Source organism: Parus major, chromosome 24 (assembly GCF_001522545.3).
Source record: "Parus major isolate Abel chromosome 24, Parus_major1.1, whole genome shotgun sequence".
Classification (NCBI taxonomy): Eukaryota; Metazoa; Chordata; class Aves; order Passeriformes; family Paridae; genus Parus; species Parus major.
In genome coordinates, this window is record NC_031792.1 from 4,124,861 (window position 1) to 4,139,653 (window position 14,793).

General features: G+C 52.0%; 2 protein-coding genes across 7 annotated transcripts in view; one reads left to right on the forward strand and one right to left on the reverse strand.

The window, feature by feature from the left end:
• Positions 1-7,100, forward strand: part of OPCML (opioid binding protein/cell adhesion molecule like) — a 293,093-nt gene extending 285,993 nt beyond the window's left edge. For all 5 annotated transcript variants that reach the window (XM_015649857.3, XM_015649858.2, XM_015649855.1 and 2 more), the window contains one exon: positions 4,219-7,100. In XM_015649857.3, the coding sequence (XP_015505343.1) occupies positions 4,219-4,319 (101 nt within the window). In that variant the 3' untranslated portion in view covers positions 4,320-7,100. The remainder of the gene's footprint in view (positions 1-4,218) is intronic.
• Positions 7,101-9,834: 2,734 nt separating this feature from the next.
• The window catches only part of LOC107214436 (protein CEPU-1), a 137,649-nt gene continuing 132,690 nt past the window's right edge, over positions 9,835-14,793 (reverse strand). Inside the window, exons 7-8 of one of the 2 annotated variants that reach the window (XM_015649853.1) lie at positions 13,206-13,238; positions 9,835-11,667 (exon numbers count right to left, since the gene is read on the reverse strand). In XM_015649853.1, coding sequence (XP_015505339.1) covers positions 11,567-11,667; positions 13,206-13,238 — 134 coding nt within the window. In that variant the 3' untranslated portion in view covers positions 9,835-11,566. The remainder of the gene's footprint in view (positions 11,668-13,205; positions 13,239-14,793) is intronic. The other variant, XM_015649854.1, reaches the window with a different exon arrangement.

The following is a 14,793-nucleotide window of genomic DNA, read 5'->3' on the forward strand; positions in this document are numbered from 1 at the left end:
TCCTGTGAGCACCTCTTGGCTGTCTGCACACGACCTCCTCCTGCATTCCATTTTTGGGGAGAAGATGCAGATCCTGAGGATCTGGAGCAGAGTGAAGCTCTCCAGCTCCATCTCCTCTGGCTGGTACCCCTGGATCTCTGTGTCCCTCTGTCCATACCAACCTTTACCTTCTGCAGCTGCAGATCTGGTGAGATGTTTCAAAGACACCAACACAGCTTGAAACCTTAAACCAGGCTTTATTAGGCAATCATTAACACGACACAGCACCCAGGGTTAGGCTTTAATCATCATCAACATAAAGGTAAAAAATTAGTCTTTAATAAACTTGGCCTAAATTATCCATGAGTCTCAACTGGGAGCACTTTTATAGGGGGCAGAGGTTGTGCCATGGCACTGTGGTTTGGGCAGCTTTGGAGGTGAGGGGGAAGAGCTTCCTTCATGTCTTGGTGAGTGAAGCCAGAGCTGAAGTGGGATATCTTCTTTTTCCTCAGTATTTATCAATGTTCTCTTCTCCATCTTCCTGTGAAGGGATGAGGGAAAATCTCACCTCTTTTTCACTGAGTTGTTTTGTTTTGTAGAGTTTCTCCCAGCACATTCCCTGTTATCCTGTGGGGTTACTTTGCCTTCACCTCTTCTCTTCTCTTTCACACTTTGGTGGTTTTTCTTCTCTTTCACACTTTCATTTCCATTTGCTCCCTGTATTTCACAGGTGCAGTTGTCTTCCTGAGTTTGGTACTTACTCTGGGTTTTCTCTTAGCTATTTCATGAAATGCCAATTGCTGACTTTGCCATTAGATGCTGTAAATAATCCATATATTATCCTATTCTATAAATGCTTACCTACAGCCACTGCTCACTTTACCACAGTGTTCCAGGCTCTGTGTTTGTGGCCAGCCTAAGGTCCTGCTCCTTTTCATGTGCAAGAAGCCAGTGCTTTTTCTTCCTTGCTCTGCCCTGGGTGGCTGTTCAGTCACAGGGGTGAACATCCCTGTTGGAGTCTTCTTAGAATCATAATTTGAGTTGGAAGGGACTTTTTAAAGGTCATTTAGTCCAACCACCCTTCAATGAGAAGGGACAGGCCTTGAGGGACCATGCAGTTACCTGAGGGAAAATATCAGGAAAAATCTCATCCTGGGGAGGTTGCCAAGACTTACTCCAGATGCTTCTGCTCTCAGACATGAGTCACTGCACAGCCTTCCTCCCATCAGGTCCCCAGGACTTCCTCAGACATGAAGAATTGGACAGACTTTCCCCATCAGCTGCTGGTGTGCTCCATGAGAATTGGAGAGCAGCTGTTGTCCTTTCCTGAGCCCTCTAGGAAAGAGAGGCTCCAGCAGCACCCTGGGCATTGCATATTCCTTTCCCATTTCTCCTGAGTCCTGAAAATGAAAGGCAGCAAGAGACACATTCTGAATTCTTCATCTCCAGGTGTCTGTATCTCACCTGGAGAAGGGTGAACATTGCAACAAGGAGTGAAGTGGAAGGCATGGGACTTCTGTCCTAGACAGAAAGAAGGCAGGAAAAGAAAGGAAAAGCAATTTTTTGGTGCATGTGAAGGGACTGCTTAGCTCTGTAAACATCTGTGCTATTCCCATGGCTCACACTGGAGTGAGAGTGCCTCCAACACAGGCTAAGAAAACCCATTCACCATAAACTCACTGATTTCTTCTGACCTTTGTATTCAAGATCTTAGGAGAGAAACAAAATCCCAACCTTGCCATCAAAGCAAGGTCCCAGAAAATCTAAAGTTGCCTCATGGACAAGGAAGGAAACAGCCATAAAAGTGGACACAAAATAAATCAAGAGGAGGAAAACTAAAAGCAAGCAATAATAAATAACTACAATAATAAATAATTAGTAGGGGCAGCCAGAGTCCAGGTGCACTCACACCTCAATGCCCAGGCACTGGGGTTTGAGTAAAGCAGAGCCAAAATATTTGCTGGGTTGACAGGGCTAGGGAGCCTCAGCTGAGCTCACTCCCTGTCCCAGTGGGAGCTTCCTTTTCCCACAGAGAGTGACAGTTCAGAGAACACACAGGAGTCACAAGCAGCCTGGGATGCAATGAGCCATCTGCCCTGATTTTGTGATCATATCTAATTAATACTTTATTTTCTCCCTGTATCTTTATTCTTGTCTCTTCTGTAGGGTATCTTTACAATCTTTACAAGGCCAAGCTGTCTGATAGCAGAATATATTCTTCCACAGAAAAGAATAAAGAATAAATTCAAGAGAAAATATTTATTTTTTTCTAGTAATGACCCAGCATTTTTAGTTTTATTTCCTCTCTGTATTAGGTGACTTATCTATTTGGGAACTCTCCAACTCAACCACAATGAAATTGCTTTAGGATAGATTATGAAATTTCTAAAAGTGTCATTAAATCAAAGCCAATAACCAGTGCAGAACTGTGAACTAGAAAATAGAGATAAGAATTAGTCACACATTAAAATCCACATCTATAGAGATACTAGAGAAAGGCACCAATTTAGCAGTATTTGGGCAGGTGTAAATACATAAAAGTTTAAGCTAATCAGCATTTGGTATTAAATCTGCAGAAATTCTCACTGTTTTTATGGTTTTGGATGATGTTCTGAGCTGCTGCCATTTGGTTTGGGGGGATTAAAACCAAAGAAGAGGGAGCAGCAGCAGGTCTGAGAAAAACCAAAATAAGGAGCCCTTTCCATTCTACCTGCCCCTAAGAAATGTGGGTTTCCACCTTTCATATCAGAAGGTCTATTCAGCAAGGAAATGTCTGATTATGGCATAGCTGTTCTACCCCTCTTGGATGATCGTGTGCTCTTATAATCAATTTTGTTTGAGCATGGGCATGACACAGCTTCTTGCTCATCACTCAATCTTCCTATCATTTCCTTCACCTTCTGGCAGCGCTTGGATTTAACATCTCAAACTCTCCTTTGCCTCTTCCTGAATTAAGATAAATGTTCACAAAAAAAAATCAGTAGATAAAAAGACAAGGAATAACACCATCCTGAGGAAATTATTATAACTGGGTATGATTTCATAGAATCACAGAATGATTTGGGTTGGAAGGGGCTACAGGAGAGCTGGGGAAGCACTTTTGATAAGGGCATGGACAAGGGGGGATGGATTTAAACTGAAAGAGGATGAGCTTAGACTAGATACTGGAAAAAAAATTCACTTAGAGAGTGGTGAGGCTCTGGCACAGGTTGCCCAGAGAAGCTGAGGCTGCTCCATCCCTGGAAGTGTCCAAGGACAGGTTGGACAGGGATTGAAGCAACCTGAGATAATGGAAGGGTTCCTGGCCCCTGACAGGGGGTGGAACAAGATGGTTTTCCAACCCAAACCATTCTGGGATTCTATGATGAACCCATGACAGCCTATTCACAAATGCATAAGAATCCCATTGACTTCACACTTCATCCATGCCCTGAGTTTGGATACTAAGGCAGCTGAGCACTTCTTTCTCTATTTCTTCCTTCTCAGAACGCCAGGACTGGGACTCAGACCTGTGACTTCCCTAATTGCCTCTCCATGGCCATTGGAGTGCAGACAGACCCATGTCCCTGTGGCAGAGTGTGTGGTGACTGCCTCTGCTTCCCTCACTGCCCAGCTGTCTCATCCCATCCTGACTGGCCCCCTGTGTGCCCTGCAGCCTGAATAACAGCCCTAACACAACAAAAAAGCAACAAATCTCCACTCCAGTGGTGTACCCACCCTCCTCCCTGCCCGACCTGCCTGCCAAGAACCGCCCCAGCAGCCCCAAAATGCTTCTGCATACCTGAGAATCCACGTCTGGACAATGCCATTTCCTGAGCTGACCATCCTTTGTTAGTGCTGTGCCACTCTGGAGCACCAAGGTCTCTGGTCCCAGTGGTTTTCACGTGGTTGTTTGCATCAGGACTCTCCAAGGAGACTTCCAAGCATGGTGGGGCTGGACTGGCACCTGGCCAGGGCATCCTCCTCCTCCTCCTCAGACAAGGACTGTGTCTCCTCTGTGTTCCTCAAGCTCTTTGCAAACCTCCTCACCTCCTCTTCAACACTGGCAATGCTCTCCAAATGATGGACAAATCCACCACCTCTCCAAGGGGGAACACAGCACCCTGGCCAGCTTGGGGGTGGGATGTGAACTGCAGGGACAATGGGGAGGTGGGCTCCCTTGGCTCTATCACATCATCTCAGCGCTGGCCCTAACACTGTCCTTTCTCTCTCTTCTCTTCTCTTCTCTCCTCCGCGCAGGGCCCGGAGCGGTGCACGACGGCGGCAACGCGGCGTCCCGGGTGGCTGCCGGCCTCTGCCTCTGGGCCACCCTCCTCGCTCGCCTCCTCCTCGACTTTTGATAAGGGAGCGGAGGGTCCCGGGAGGCCTCGCCGCATCTCTCCCCCGCCGCGGGCTCGGCCGCCGTGCCGCCTGGGGACTCCTCTCCATCGGACGGGCGATGCACCGGAGGACGGGCGGCGGTGCCGAGCGTCCGAGGATGGCCCCGTCTCCCACGTGCCGGGATCGTTCTCGCCGCCGGTTACGCTGTACAGACCCCACCACGTGCCACCAGACTGTCACCCGCCACCATCGCCCCGGGGATGTGGCCCGGCACAGACGGTGCCCCCCGTGGCTGCCTCATCTCCAAAGCCGGGGGCACGGAGCCGTCGGGGCGGGTGCCGCCCAGAGCCTTCACCGGGATGTCCGTCTCGTCGTCTCACTAAGCCGCCTATGCCCAAAAAGACCCCAAGGTTGAAGCCTCCTGGCTCTGCCTTCAGCCCTCTTGGTCCTGAATGTCAGTTCTCGTCGCCAAAGCTCCTCCCTAAGCACCCCGATGTCGCCAGCCCCCCATCACCTGCCTCTGCTCCTGACAGGATACTCTCTGGCCCTTTGGGAGAGGGTCACCGGACACAACCAGTTGTCCTTCAAGGGTCACGCACTTCCCACTGCTCCTTATTCCAGCTGACATCGTACCCCTGTGCTTCTCACTAAAACCCCCTCACCTTTCTGAGGACATGAGGCTGCTCTCCTGGGAACGTGAGCCCTGGGGACTGCCACCAGCCCTCCTAGAGACTAGAGCCTTCTTGCTGCATTGGGCAGCCAGGCCCTCACTCCTTGCTCCAGATCCCTGCCCACTCTGCTGCTGCCCCCCTGATGGCAGGGGCTGCCCCATGGCTCTCACCTTGATGCTCTGCCAGCACTTTTGGGGAGGTTTCTCTGGGCTTGTTCTCCAAGCACTTTCCAAGCTGCACATCAAAAGCACAGCATCACAGTGTGGGGCAGAGGCTTTGACTGACAGATCAAAACACCAGCTGACAAGGCCCTTTTGCTACGGCTCTGACACTCATGACCGTCTGTATCTTTGCCCCTCAGAGGGCCCTGAGCTGCAATGTCCTCACTTTGCCTTGTCTCATGCCCATCATGTGCCCCTGCCTGAGGAAAATCTGATGTGTCTGACCCTGTGGAGGAGGACTGGGTTCTGTTGATTTGCTGTGCTGGCACAGCAGGGACAAGGATTGCTCCAATGCTCCCTGCTGCAACTTGCCTGCGACACCAAAACACACCCACCCAGACTCTGCCCTCTCTGCTTCTTCCAGTCACCCTGGGAGCTGCCACCCTGCCACCCATGTCATCTCCCCACATATGGAATTGTGCTCCTGATAGCCTTGTGCACCATGGACCCCCTTGCCTGGTACATTGTGGCAGCCCTGAGCCTTCTTGTCACACCATGGCCACCCAGGGATGCTTTGGGGCCACAAAGTCTGGGGATGGACACTCCCATTCTGCTCCTGGAAAGTCACGTGTGGCACTGGACCCTGTTGCTGTGACAGGGAGACTCAACTCCAGCAAGGCACTGAGCAAGCACACAGAGTGTCCCCTGTCCTGACCCGGCGCCTCCCCGTGCCTTGTCCCTTCCTTCTCCCTCCATAAGTGAGATGACTTAAGAGCAACGGCCACGCACACGCTGTCTTCCCCGTGCAAACTCTGCTGCTGCCCAAACCTGCTTTCTGTGGCTGCAAGGAAGCTGGGGTGCCAGCCCTCAGCACACAAGATGGAAAAAACCACCCTGAGCCAGAGGCCATGATGGGCCACCACCCTGTCCTCTATGCAGCTATGCCCGTCCTCATCCCTGTTCTCAGTGGGCTGCCCAGGACCTGCTACAAAATCTCAGTGGATGCTGCTGCCCCTGCATCCTGGATGTTCAACATGTACCGTGGCTGACTGACAAAAACCGCCTGGCCCGGGGCAGGGGCTGTCCCAGTGGTGGCCTGAGGCGCTGGCTTACCTGGTGGACGGGGATCCGGCACTGACTGGGTGAGTCCGCGTCCTGCGGTCCCTGCGGTGCTGCTCTGCTTCTCCACTGGCATCCAAGAAGGGTGGCACCGTCAGCAATCTGGGTCTTATCCCATGGCCCCGGGCATGTTTATTGGCTGGGGATGGCACTGTCTTCAGCCAGCACGGCAACACTCACATCCTTCCACACGTCTGCTCCAAAAGTACCATGGGTGTAGGAGACATCTTGCCCTGCTGCCTTTGCTGGTCTGCACTTCCCCACAACAGTCCCCTGCTGCCACCCCATGCCCTTTCCTTGGTCAGCCCCAAATTTCTCTGTCCCCACAGCAGAAACGCTGCAGAATCACAGGGCCAGAGGCCATGGCAAATCAGAGAGTGGCGGCGACGAGATGCCACGACGCACACTGAGGCTGGCGGGCCTGGTGCCAGGGCTGCCCCCATCCCATCCTCGTCCCTGGGTCGGGTGGGCTCCCCTGTCCCCTGCCGGGATGGCATTCGACTTTCTCGTGCCATGTAACGTGCCATTGTGAGGAACGTGTTGGCTGTCTGACGCCGGCCCCAGCACGGCTCTGCCGGGTGGCAGACCCATTTGTGACCACTGCTCTCCACGTCTGGATGCCCAGGGGGTGGCTGGGTGCCCAGGGCGGGGGCAGTGTGGCTCTCGGGTCTCTCCTGCTGACGGCCGTGATGGCCGGTCTTGAGTTTCTGTCGATCATTGTATTCCAAGGGTGGCTATACTACCTGAGATTTGTGCATGTTACATTGTAGTTGTAACCTTTTCTAATTCGGCAAGAATAAGAGATGGTTGTGATTGTGCAGTGTATCAATAAAGTTTGACGAACTTTGTACCTTCGGGGCTTTGCTTCACGGGTCCCGCGCGCCCCAGGGAAGGGACGCGGTGCTGGGCACCTGCTGAGCTGAGCTGGGAGGGCTCCTGAGTGCCTGGGACCTCTGCCACTCCTGGGATCTCACCCAGCACTTGGTTGGACCCTGCTTTGATTGTCCCCTGTGATAGTGATGCTTCAAGCCCCACAGCAGGGGGCCTGCTGCTGTTTGGGCCATCCTTCACCCCATCCATCCATCTCCCCTGGGAATCCACCAGTGAGTCCTGGGTCCTGCCCACCTCTGTCTGCCAAGGAGCAGTGAGCACACACCTGTTGATGGAGTCCCTGCAGGGTAAGAACTGTCTTTGCTCTTGTCACTCACCTATGTTCAGTGGAAGCAGCATGATCAGGGGCCTGTTTTCCACAACTGAGACATTCCCAGCATCTCCTCCATCATCTTGCAACAACACTAACTGACAACTAAACCTGCCCCTGTGAAGGGATGTCTCTGCAGACAATGCATTCCCGAGGTTTGCTCCTATCGTGATCTGGCAGTGTGTGACACAAAACAAATGTCTTCATCAAAGGACAAAAACCTTGAGGACCAGGAGCAGAAGAGCCATGACCCTCAGCATCTCCCTGACATGGCTGTAATCTCACAGCAGACTGTGCCCTGCGCTCCCTGGGGATGCCTCACCTTTCCACACCATCAACCAGGAGAAAAGATTTGAAACACTCCTCTAATGTGAGATCTGCTGCCAGGAGCCTGGGGGCAGCGGGACTGTGACAGACCCACCAGAGTCTTGCTCACTTTGAGACCTCCCTTCGTCTTCCCCAACGTGGGAATGAAAAGCTCAGTCTCAAGAGTTCTTTCCCTGAACCCCACAACAAGAAAACAGCTCCATCCCAGCACTGCTATGAGCTGCTGTGACCTTGCATATCAGGGACACCCTGCTGTCCCCCTCGAGTGACCCCAGCAGAAAGGTAAGTGCTTCCCAAAACCCAACAACCACCTGAGGGAAGGGATCTGGGAGGGATGTGACACCTCACCCACTTTCCTCAATGTCACCTGCAGTGAATCAAGCATTAGTGACTTCCATGGGAGACACTCTGCTTTGAGCCTCTTACAAAAACCCCAACCCATCAGGGAGCCAGGGCTGATTTGTTGTAGCTACAGGTGGCACAAAGCAACACTCATCCCTTGCATGTGGCCCCTGGGGATCCCACCACAATCCAAGCCTCCCTAATGCTTCCCATCTTCCCACGCCAGTTCTGCTGGATACCCAGTGCTGGACCTGCCTCCACTGCAGTGAATACCCACAGCTGCCCAAACGCTCCTGCTCACAGCACATCCTGATGCCTCATCTGCATTGTCCCCATCACAGAGCACGGGGAGGTGATGCAGCCCCTCTCTGGCCATGGGATTCTCTCCATCTCCCCTTCCTGGCTTGAGAGGGATGTTTCTCCATGGCCCTCAGCAATGCCCAACCTGTGCCTAAGGACAAGAACCTCAGCTGCTACATCCAGGGGGAGGGAGGGCATATTTCAGACCATGACCTCCATCCCTCCCAGCACCAAGAGACACCCTTACCTATGTCAATAAATTATTACATAAAAGCATCCATCGAGCCGCCTCTCTCTCTTTAACTTCCTCTTTGTCTGCTACTTTGGCACTGGACACTCCTTGATCTCTCACCTAGAACACCAAAAAAGTTACAATTACACAGAGGAGGTGAGGGAGAGAGCCCTGTTACCTCCACACCGATCCCTGATCCCTCCCCATTACCCCCAAGAATCCAGGCACTGCCCTTCCTACCAAGTTTACTCTACCATGGCTGGCTGGTCCAACCTGGGAGTTGCAAGATCTGCATGAAGACCAACACCATCCTCTCTGTCATCCTGACCCTGCCACCTGTGCCCATCTGTCCTGTCCCCACACCCTCAGTACCTTGTCCCTTACTTGGGATGTGCCACAAAGCCTGAGCATGGTTCTTCCCTTACCCCACATGGGTATCACTTGGACACTGCATGTCACACCTCAAAGCAACACCTTCCCATCCCTCTTCTCCATGCTCATCTCTTGGGTTACATCATAGGGCCAAGAAATAAACACACAAATCTCACACCAAATCAATAGCAAACAACTTCTGATCCTGCCAATGTGTCAGGTGACCTGAAGAAACCAGCAACCCAGAGGCTACAGTTGAGGCTGAGGACCAAACTCACTAAGCAACCTTCCAGCTTCACCAAAAACCAAGACACTGACCAAGACAAGCCTCCCTGGACAGCGAAATGCACCTACACCCAAACAATCCTGTCGTGCTTCGCCTGTATGCAGCATTGCATGAGGGACCCTGTTCCCTGCACCCACCTCACATCACTCTGTCTCCTTCCCACGCAGGATTCGCTCCAGCTGCTCTGCAAGCATCCCCTGCCACGCTGTGCAGCTGGGCTAGAGAGCCCCACGCTGAGCTTAGGGGCACTGAGCGGGGTCCTGAGCAGGGAAATAGGGCACAGCTGTGCCTCACACTCTCTCCATCTACTCACCAAAGCCTCACCTGTCACAGAATTCCTGGTGAGATCCAGGGACCATCTTTCCAATGCTCTCCCGGCCCATTGTGATGATTTGGTGATCCCATCTGCCACCCCCCCTCCAGCATCCCTCCCCACATCCCTCCCCATTCCTGGTGGCGCAAGGGGAGAACGCGGGGTGGCCCTGGCCCCCGCGGCAATGAGCACCACAAGCAGACGGAGCGGCCACATGGAACAATCGTTTTAATGGATAGGCAGAGAGAGCCCCTCACCGCCCGCCTGCCCGCGCCCGGGCCCCCCGCGTGCCCCCCGCCGCCGGCCGCAGGGAAGGAAAGGAAATTGAAGGAGGAAAACCAATTGCAGGAGAAACCCCCGCTGAAATGGATGGCGAGGCAACAGGTCCTGCTCCTTGGCAGGGGCCGGTTGCTTCGTCTTCTTTTTCTTATTTCTTTTGTGGGTATTTTTTGGTTTTTTATATATATATATATATATATATATATACACGCACACACACGCACGCACACACACACATATACATACACATATATATATATATATATATAAAAATACAAAACTGAGCTATATAGATCTCCCTCTGTCCCTCAGCTCGCTTTATTCCACCGCGAAAAGGCCGGGGCCACGCGGCAAAAAGCGATGGAGAGGGGCCCTGGTCCCCTGTGACCCTTTGTCCCCGGTGACCCGAGGGTGGGGAGCCGAGGGGGTTCAGGGATGTGTGGACAGAGACGTTTGTCTCGTTGAGAACCGATACACACCTAACTCCATATACAGCATGCAGTAATGGCAGCGGAAGGACCCTGCTGGGAACCGTGGCTAGAACTCTAACAAAAAAAAGAATTATATATATATATATATGTATATTTATATATACTGTATATATATATCCCATAAAAAGATTCAGTATCTCCCTCCACCTCAATGCGCGGCGAGTGTCGTCTGTGCCCTCGGCAGGAACTGTCCAGACGACCGCTTTTGGGCCGGTTTTGTGGGGGTTTCAGCACAGGACTCCTCCTCCTCCTCCTCCTTGCTGGGCTCATAAACCTCCTTGGCTGGTCGCCTCCTCGGCAAACAAACTTCTCTCCGCTTGCTCCCCCTCTCCTGGATTGTTTTTTTTTCCTCTTTTTTCTTTTCTTTTTTTCCCCTCATTTTTTTTTTTTTTTTGCATTTCTGTTTTTTAGGAACTAAGAGTTCTAGGCTCGTATCAGAAAATACAATTAATAAAATTAACCATGACTCAGAATCCCTTATCATTCACGATGTCCGCGGATGGTACGATGAAAGCGTGGCTCGACGCCGGTCTCCTTCCTCCCTTTCCTTTCGTGGTGGTGTGATAACTGTTGAAGATCTATATATCTGTACATATATATATATATGTATACATGGAGATATAGATATATATATATATATATTCTGAAACACAAATGGCGGCACAGTCCATGAGAAGACGGGGAAATCTTGGCAAAGGAGAAACCCGGTGTGTCTGGATGGAGGGTCCCACGGGAGGGAGCAGGCGGGCAGGGGCGGTGAAAAGGACAGGGCAGGGGACAAGTGCCACACTCTGATGGCCCTGTCCATCCTCCGTGCTGGCCCGTGGTAGAGAACGGCGAAAACGGGGAAAAAGTGGCAAGGGACGAAAAAAGAAATAAAAACAGGGTGAAAAGAAAAAGACTCAGTCGCATTGCATCTTCAGCAGGAAGCCTTGGATTATTAATTTTTTCACTTTTCTCTCCATTCCAAATTCCCGTTGTGGTTGGCTTTTTTTTTTTTTGCATGTTTTTCCTCTCTCCCCCTCCCCCAGGTGGCCTGGCCGGATACTCTCTCAATTCTTATGATTATTTTCAGAAACGGTGAACACTTCTTCTTCTTTTCTTCCTCTCCTTTCTGCTTGAGCTCGCTGGCCGTGGTCGTCGCCGCCGCTACTCCGCGGGCCGGCTCTCGGGTCAAAACTGGCGGGCGAGGTGGGCAAGCGGGAGGAGCAGCAGCCACGCGCAGCCGCTTCGCCGCCATGCGCCATTGTTCCCGTCGTGGACTGCGCCAGGGCCTGCGGGAAGGGACAGGAACGCCCTCGTGGTTGGTCACAAAGTCAACAAATAGCAGAAACCATGAAATAAAGATTAAAACAAGCAAGAAAAAGAGAAAAAAAAACAAAGGCGGTGTTTGGGGCCCCGGTGGTGGGGTTGCTCGGTGGTTGAGCTCTGTGGGTGTCCCCTTCCATTCTGTGCTGTCCCAAGAACATGGGAACAGCCACCCCTCTCCCCACAAGTGCTGGTCTTTGGGACAAGATCCTCTGTGGTCCCTTTTCAGCCCTGTGTCCTCATTCCAAGCCTGCTCCCTGTGCATCACCACCATCCAATCTCCCTCAGCCCCCTTCACCCTCCTCCAAATTGTTCCAAATTTTCTATCCACACTCATAGGGGAGATGAGAGTTTTCACCCAGCACATTCTGCCCACCCCAGGGTGACCACCTTGTTGCCCACTAGTGTCCCTTGGAAGGGACAGTAACCACCTGCCCACCCTGCAGAGGCACTGCCAGCAGCACTGCACTGTGGATTTGGTGTGTTGCACGTCTTCAGAGCCTCTGTGGGGCTCAGCACAAGGAGATGGGATGAGAAGGGTGGTCAAGAAGAGCCAAGCCCACCCATCTTTGGGGACCACAGGGGGTGAGGAGTTCAAAGCTCACTGTGGGAAAGGATGTGGAGGTGCTTTCACCAAAACACCCCTTTTTTTCACCAAATAGTTGGCCCAGAAGACTAAGGTGGTAAAAGAGCTCAGGAAGGCATCCACGCTGGTGTCCTGTGGAAGCAGGGCTGACCACAAGGTCTGATTCACAACTGTTTTTCAAACCCCAGGACATGAGGGGTCACTTCAAAACCTGAGCAGGGCACTGAGCATCAGTACCCATCTGGCTTCCCACCAGGAACACTCTGCAGCACACTCAGACACCTCACACCTCACAAATCCAGGCACCAAATCCAGGTCCCACACAACACCTCCACAGACATGTACAAGTCATCCCAAGGACTGACCACTCGAATCATCACAAATAAAGCCACCCCAAAATCAAGATGACACCAAGCCAGTTGTCTGGACACTAAGATTGCACAGCAGAGAGCTGACTGCCCAGGCCAGGAATAACACCAGGAAGGAGACCAAATCCATAGGGGCCTGTCCACCCCTATCTTATCCCGTAAGAAAGATACTAGAAGCATCCCAGAGGAGAAAGGACCTGCCACAAGACCCACTTACACATTAGCACTGGGAAGGCAGCCCAAAGACATCCCTGCTTTGCCCTGGGAATGGGGAGGGAGCGGGACACCATGGGATGGGGACAGGCATGCAGTGGGCACAGGCCACCACCAGACAGGCACTGCAGGCTGGAAGGGAGGGGCAGGATGGGAGGGCAGCTAAGAAAGCCCTAATTCATCCCTACACCAGTAAAAGCAGTGGGGTTGTGGGGCAGGAGATCCAGGTGGTGGGTGCTGCAGCTCCCACTGAGATGAACTGTGGTGGAAGCCAGAGGGGCCCAAGGGGAACAGCAGGGGAAGCACTGGCATTGTGGGAAACCCCCAAATTACTGACCTTTCCAGGGTGTCAGAGCGGTAGTTGTCTCTTCTAAAAATTAAAGAACAAGTGAAAGTTAAGGCAAAAGGGCAATGCAAAGCGCAGGCTTGAGACACCTCCCTCAGCCTGCCCTCGACCTGGGGTGGGAAAACCAGTGGATGGGGTAGAAATGGGATATATTGCTCAAATCACAGCCCACTGCTGTGGGGCCATGGTCCCCTCGTCTCGGAGGGAACCTGAGATGAGCTGGATATGGGACCTCAGAGCTGGCAAAGCCTGTAGTTGCACCCTGTGCAAAAGGCAAAGCACAAGGGCTGGAATATGGGGATGTGAGGGGATCACCTCTCCCCTGTGAGTTTGGGGCCCATCCCTCTTGCTAATCCTGCAACATCCCAAAAAGATTTATGGCCTGACAGCCACCTCTGGGAGCAACATGGACTGTGTGACGGGTGAGAAGCAGAGGGTTGGTTTTTTTCCCCAACTCCACAGGATGATGTGGTTTCCCTGAGCACTCTATCACATCCCAGACAGCACCAAATGAGCCGCTGAATGAGCCAGCAGGACTGGAATAACGAGCGCTACATGTTAAATAAAGCACTAGTTGACCTCCATGAAAAATTAGATTAAAAAAAGGATTAAAAGATGAACGCTACATTAGCTTCTCACACAACCCCAAAAAGGCTCATGTCACGGTACCTGCACAGATTAAACCTCCATTTGTGGGAGAAAAACTCCAAAACACTCAGCTTCAGGGAAAAGGGGCCACTCACAAAATTGTCCCCCAAAACCTCACAGAAGAGACATTTCTCATGCACAGGTAGTGCAGCCACCGCATCCACTTCCCTCTAATCTTGCATTAAATAACTAAATATGTCGATAAAGACACATTAATCCCCAGACTGAAGACACCAGCTGCTTAGGGACAGGTGAGCTTGGCCCTGTGATTGCTGATAATTAGGGAGGGGTTATTCCTGGAAGTGCTGGGGAGCCCTGCACCAGGAGATGAGGGACCCCCACATGTCACAGTCTCCTCAGGGAACTGTCACCCCCCCAAGGACATTCAATTATTAAAGACTGAATGGACCATTCAATCAGTGCAGCCTTTATGGACATTATACGTGGTCAAAGGGATCTGGTTTTGCTCCCTGATGGGATTCAGTCAGACCACAAATCATAGAGGGGATCAGAAAATAAGCTTAGACTTCTGTGGGATGCTTCTCTGCCTCCCACCTGACTGCCATCACAGCATGAGTCCCACAGCTGGGTTAGAACCCAAGAAACCAAGAGCCCATCAGCAGGGAGATGTCATCTTTACTTTTAGGCTGTTCTTCAGCCTGAATCTGCAGATACCAAACTGGACGCCCTCACTAATTAAGATTTTAACCTCATGGACACGTTGGAATGCTGCAACATCACAGCTAAGGATGTCACTCAGGCTATGTTGTACACTTGGCATGGCCACCCTACACCTGCAGCACGGGTGGAGCCAGGCCTGGGTGGTTTTGCAGTGCTGGAGGTGTTGGTGTCCCTAAAACGTGCAGTTATTGGATTACCAGGAAGGCCAGCGGGGAAGAGGACTGAGATAGTTCCTAAGCAACGCTAATGA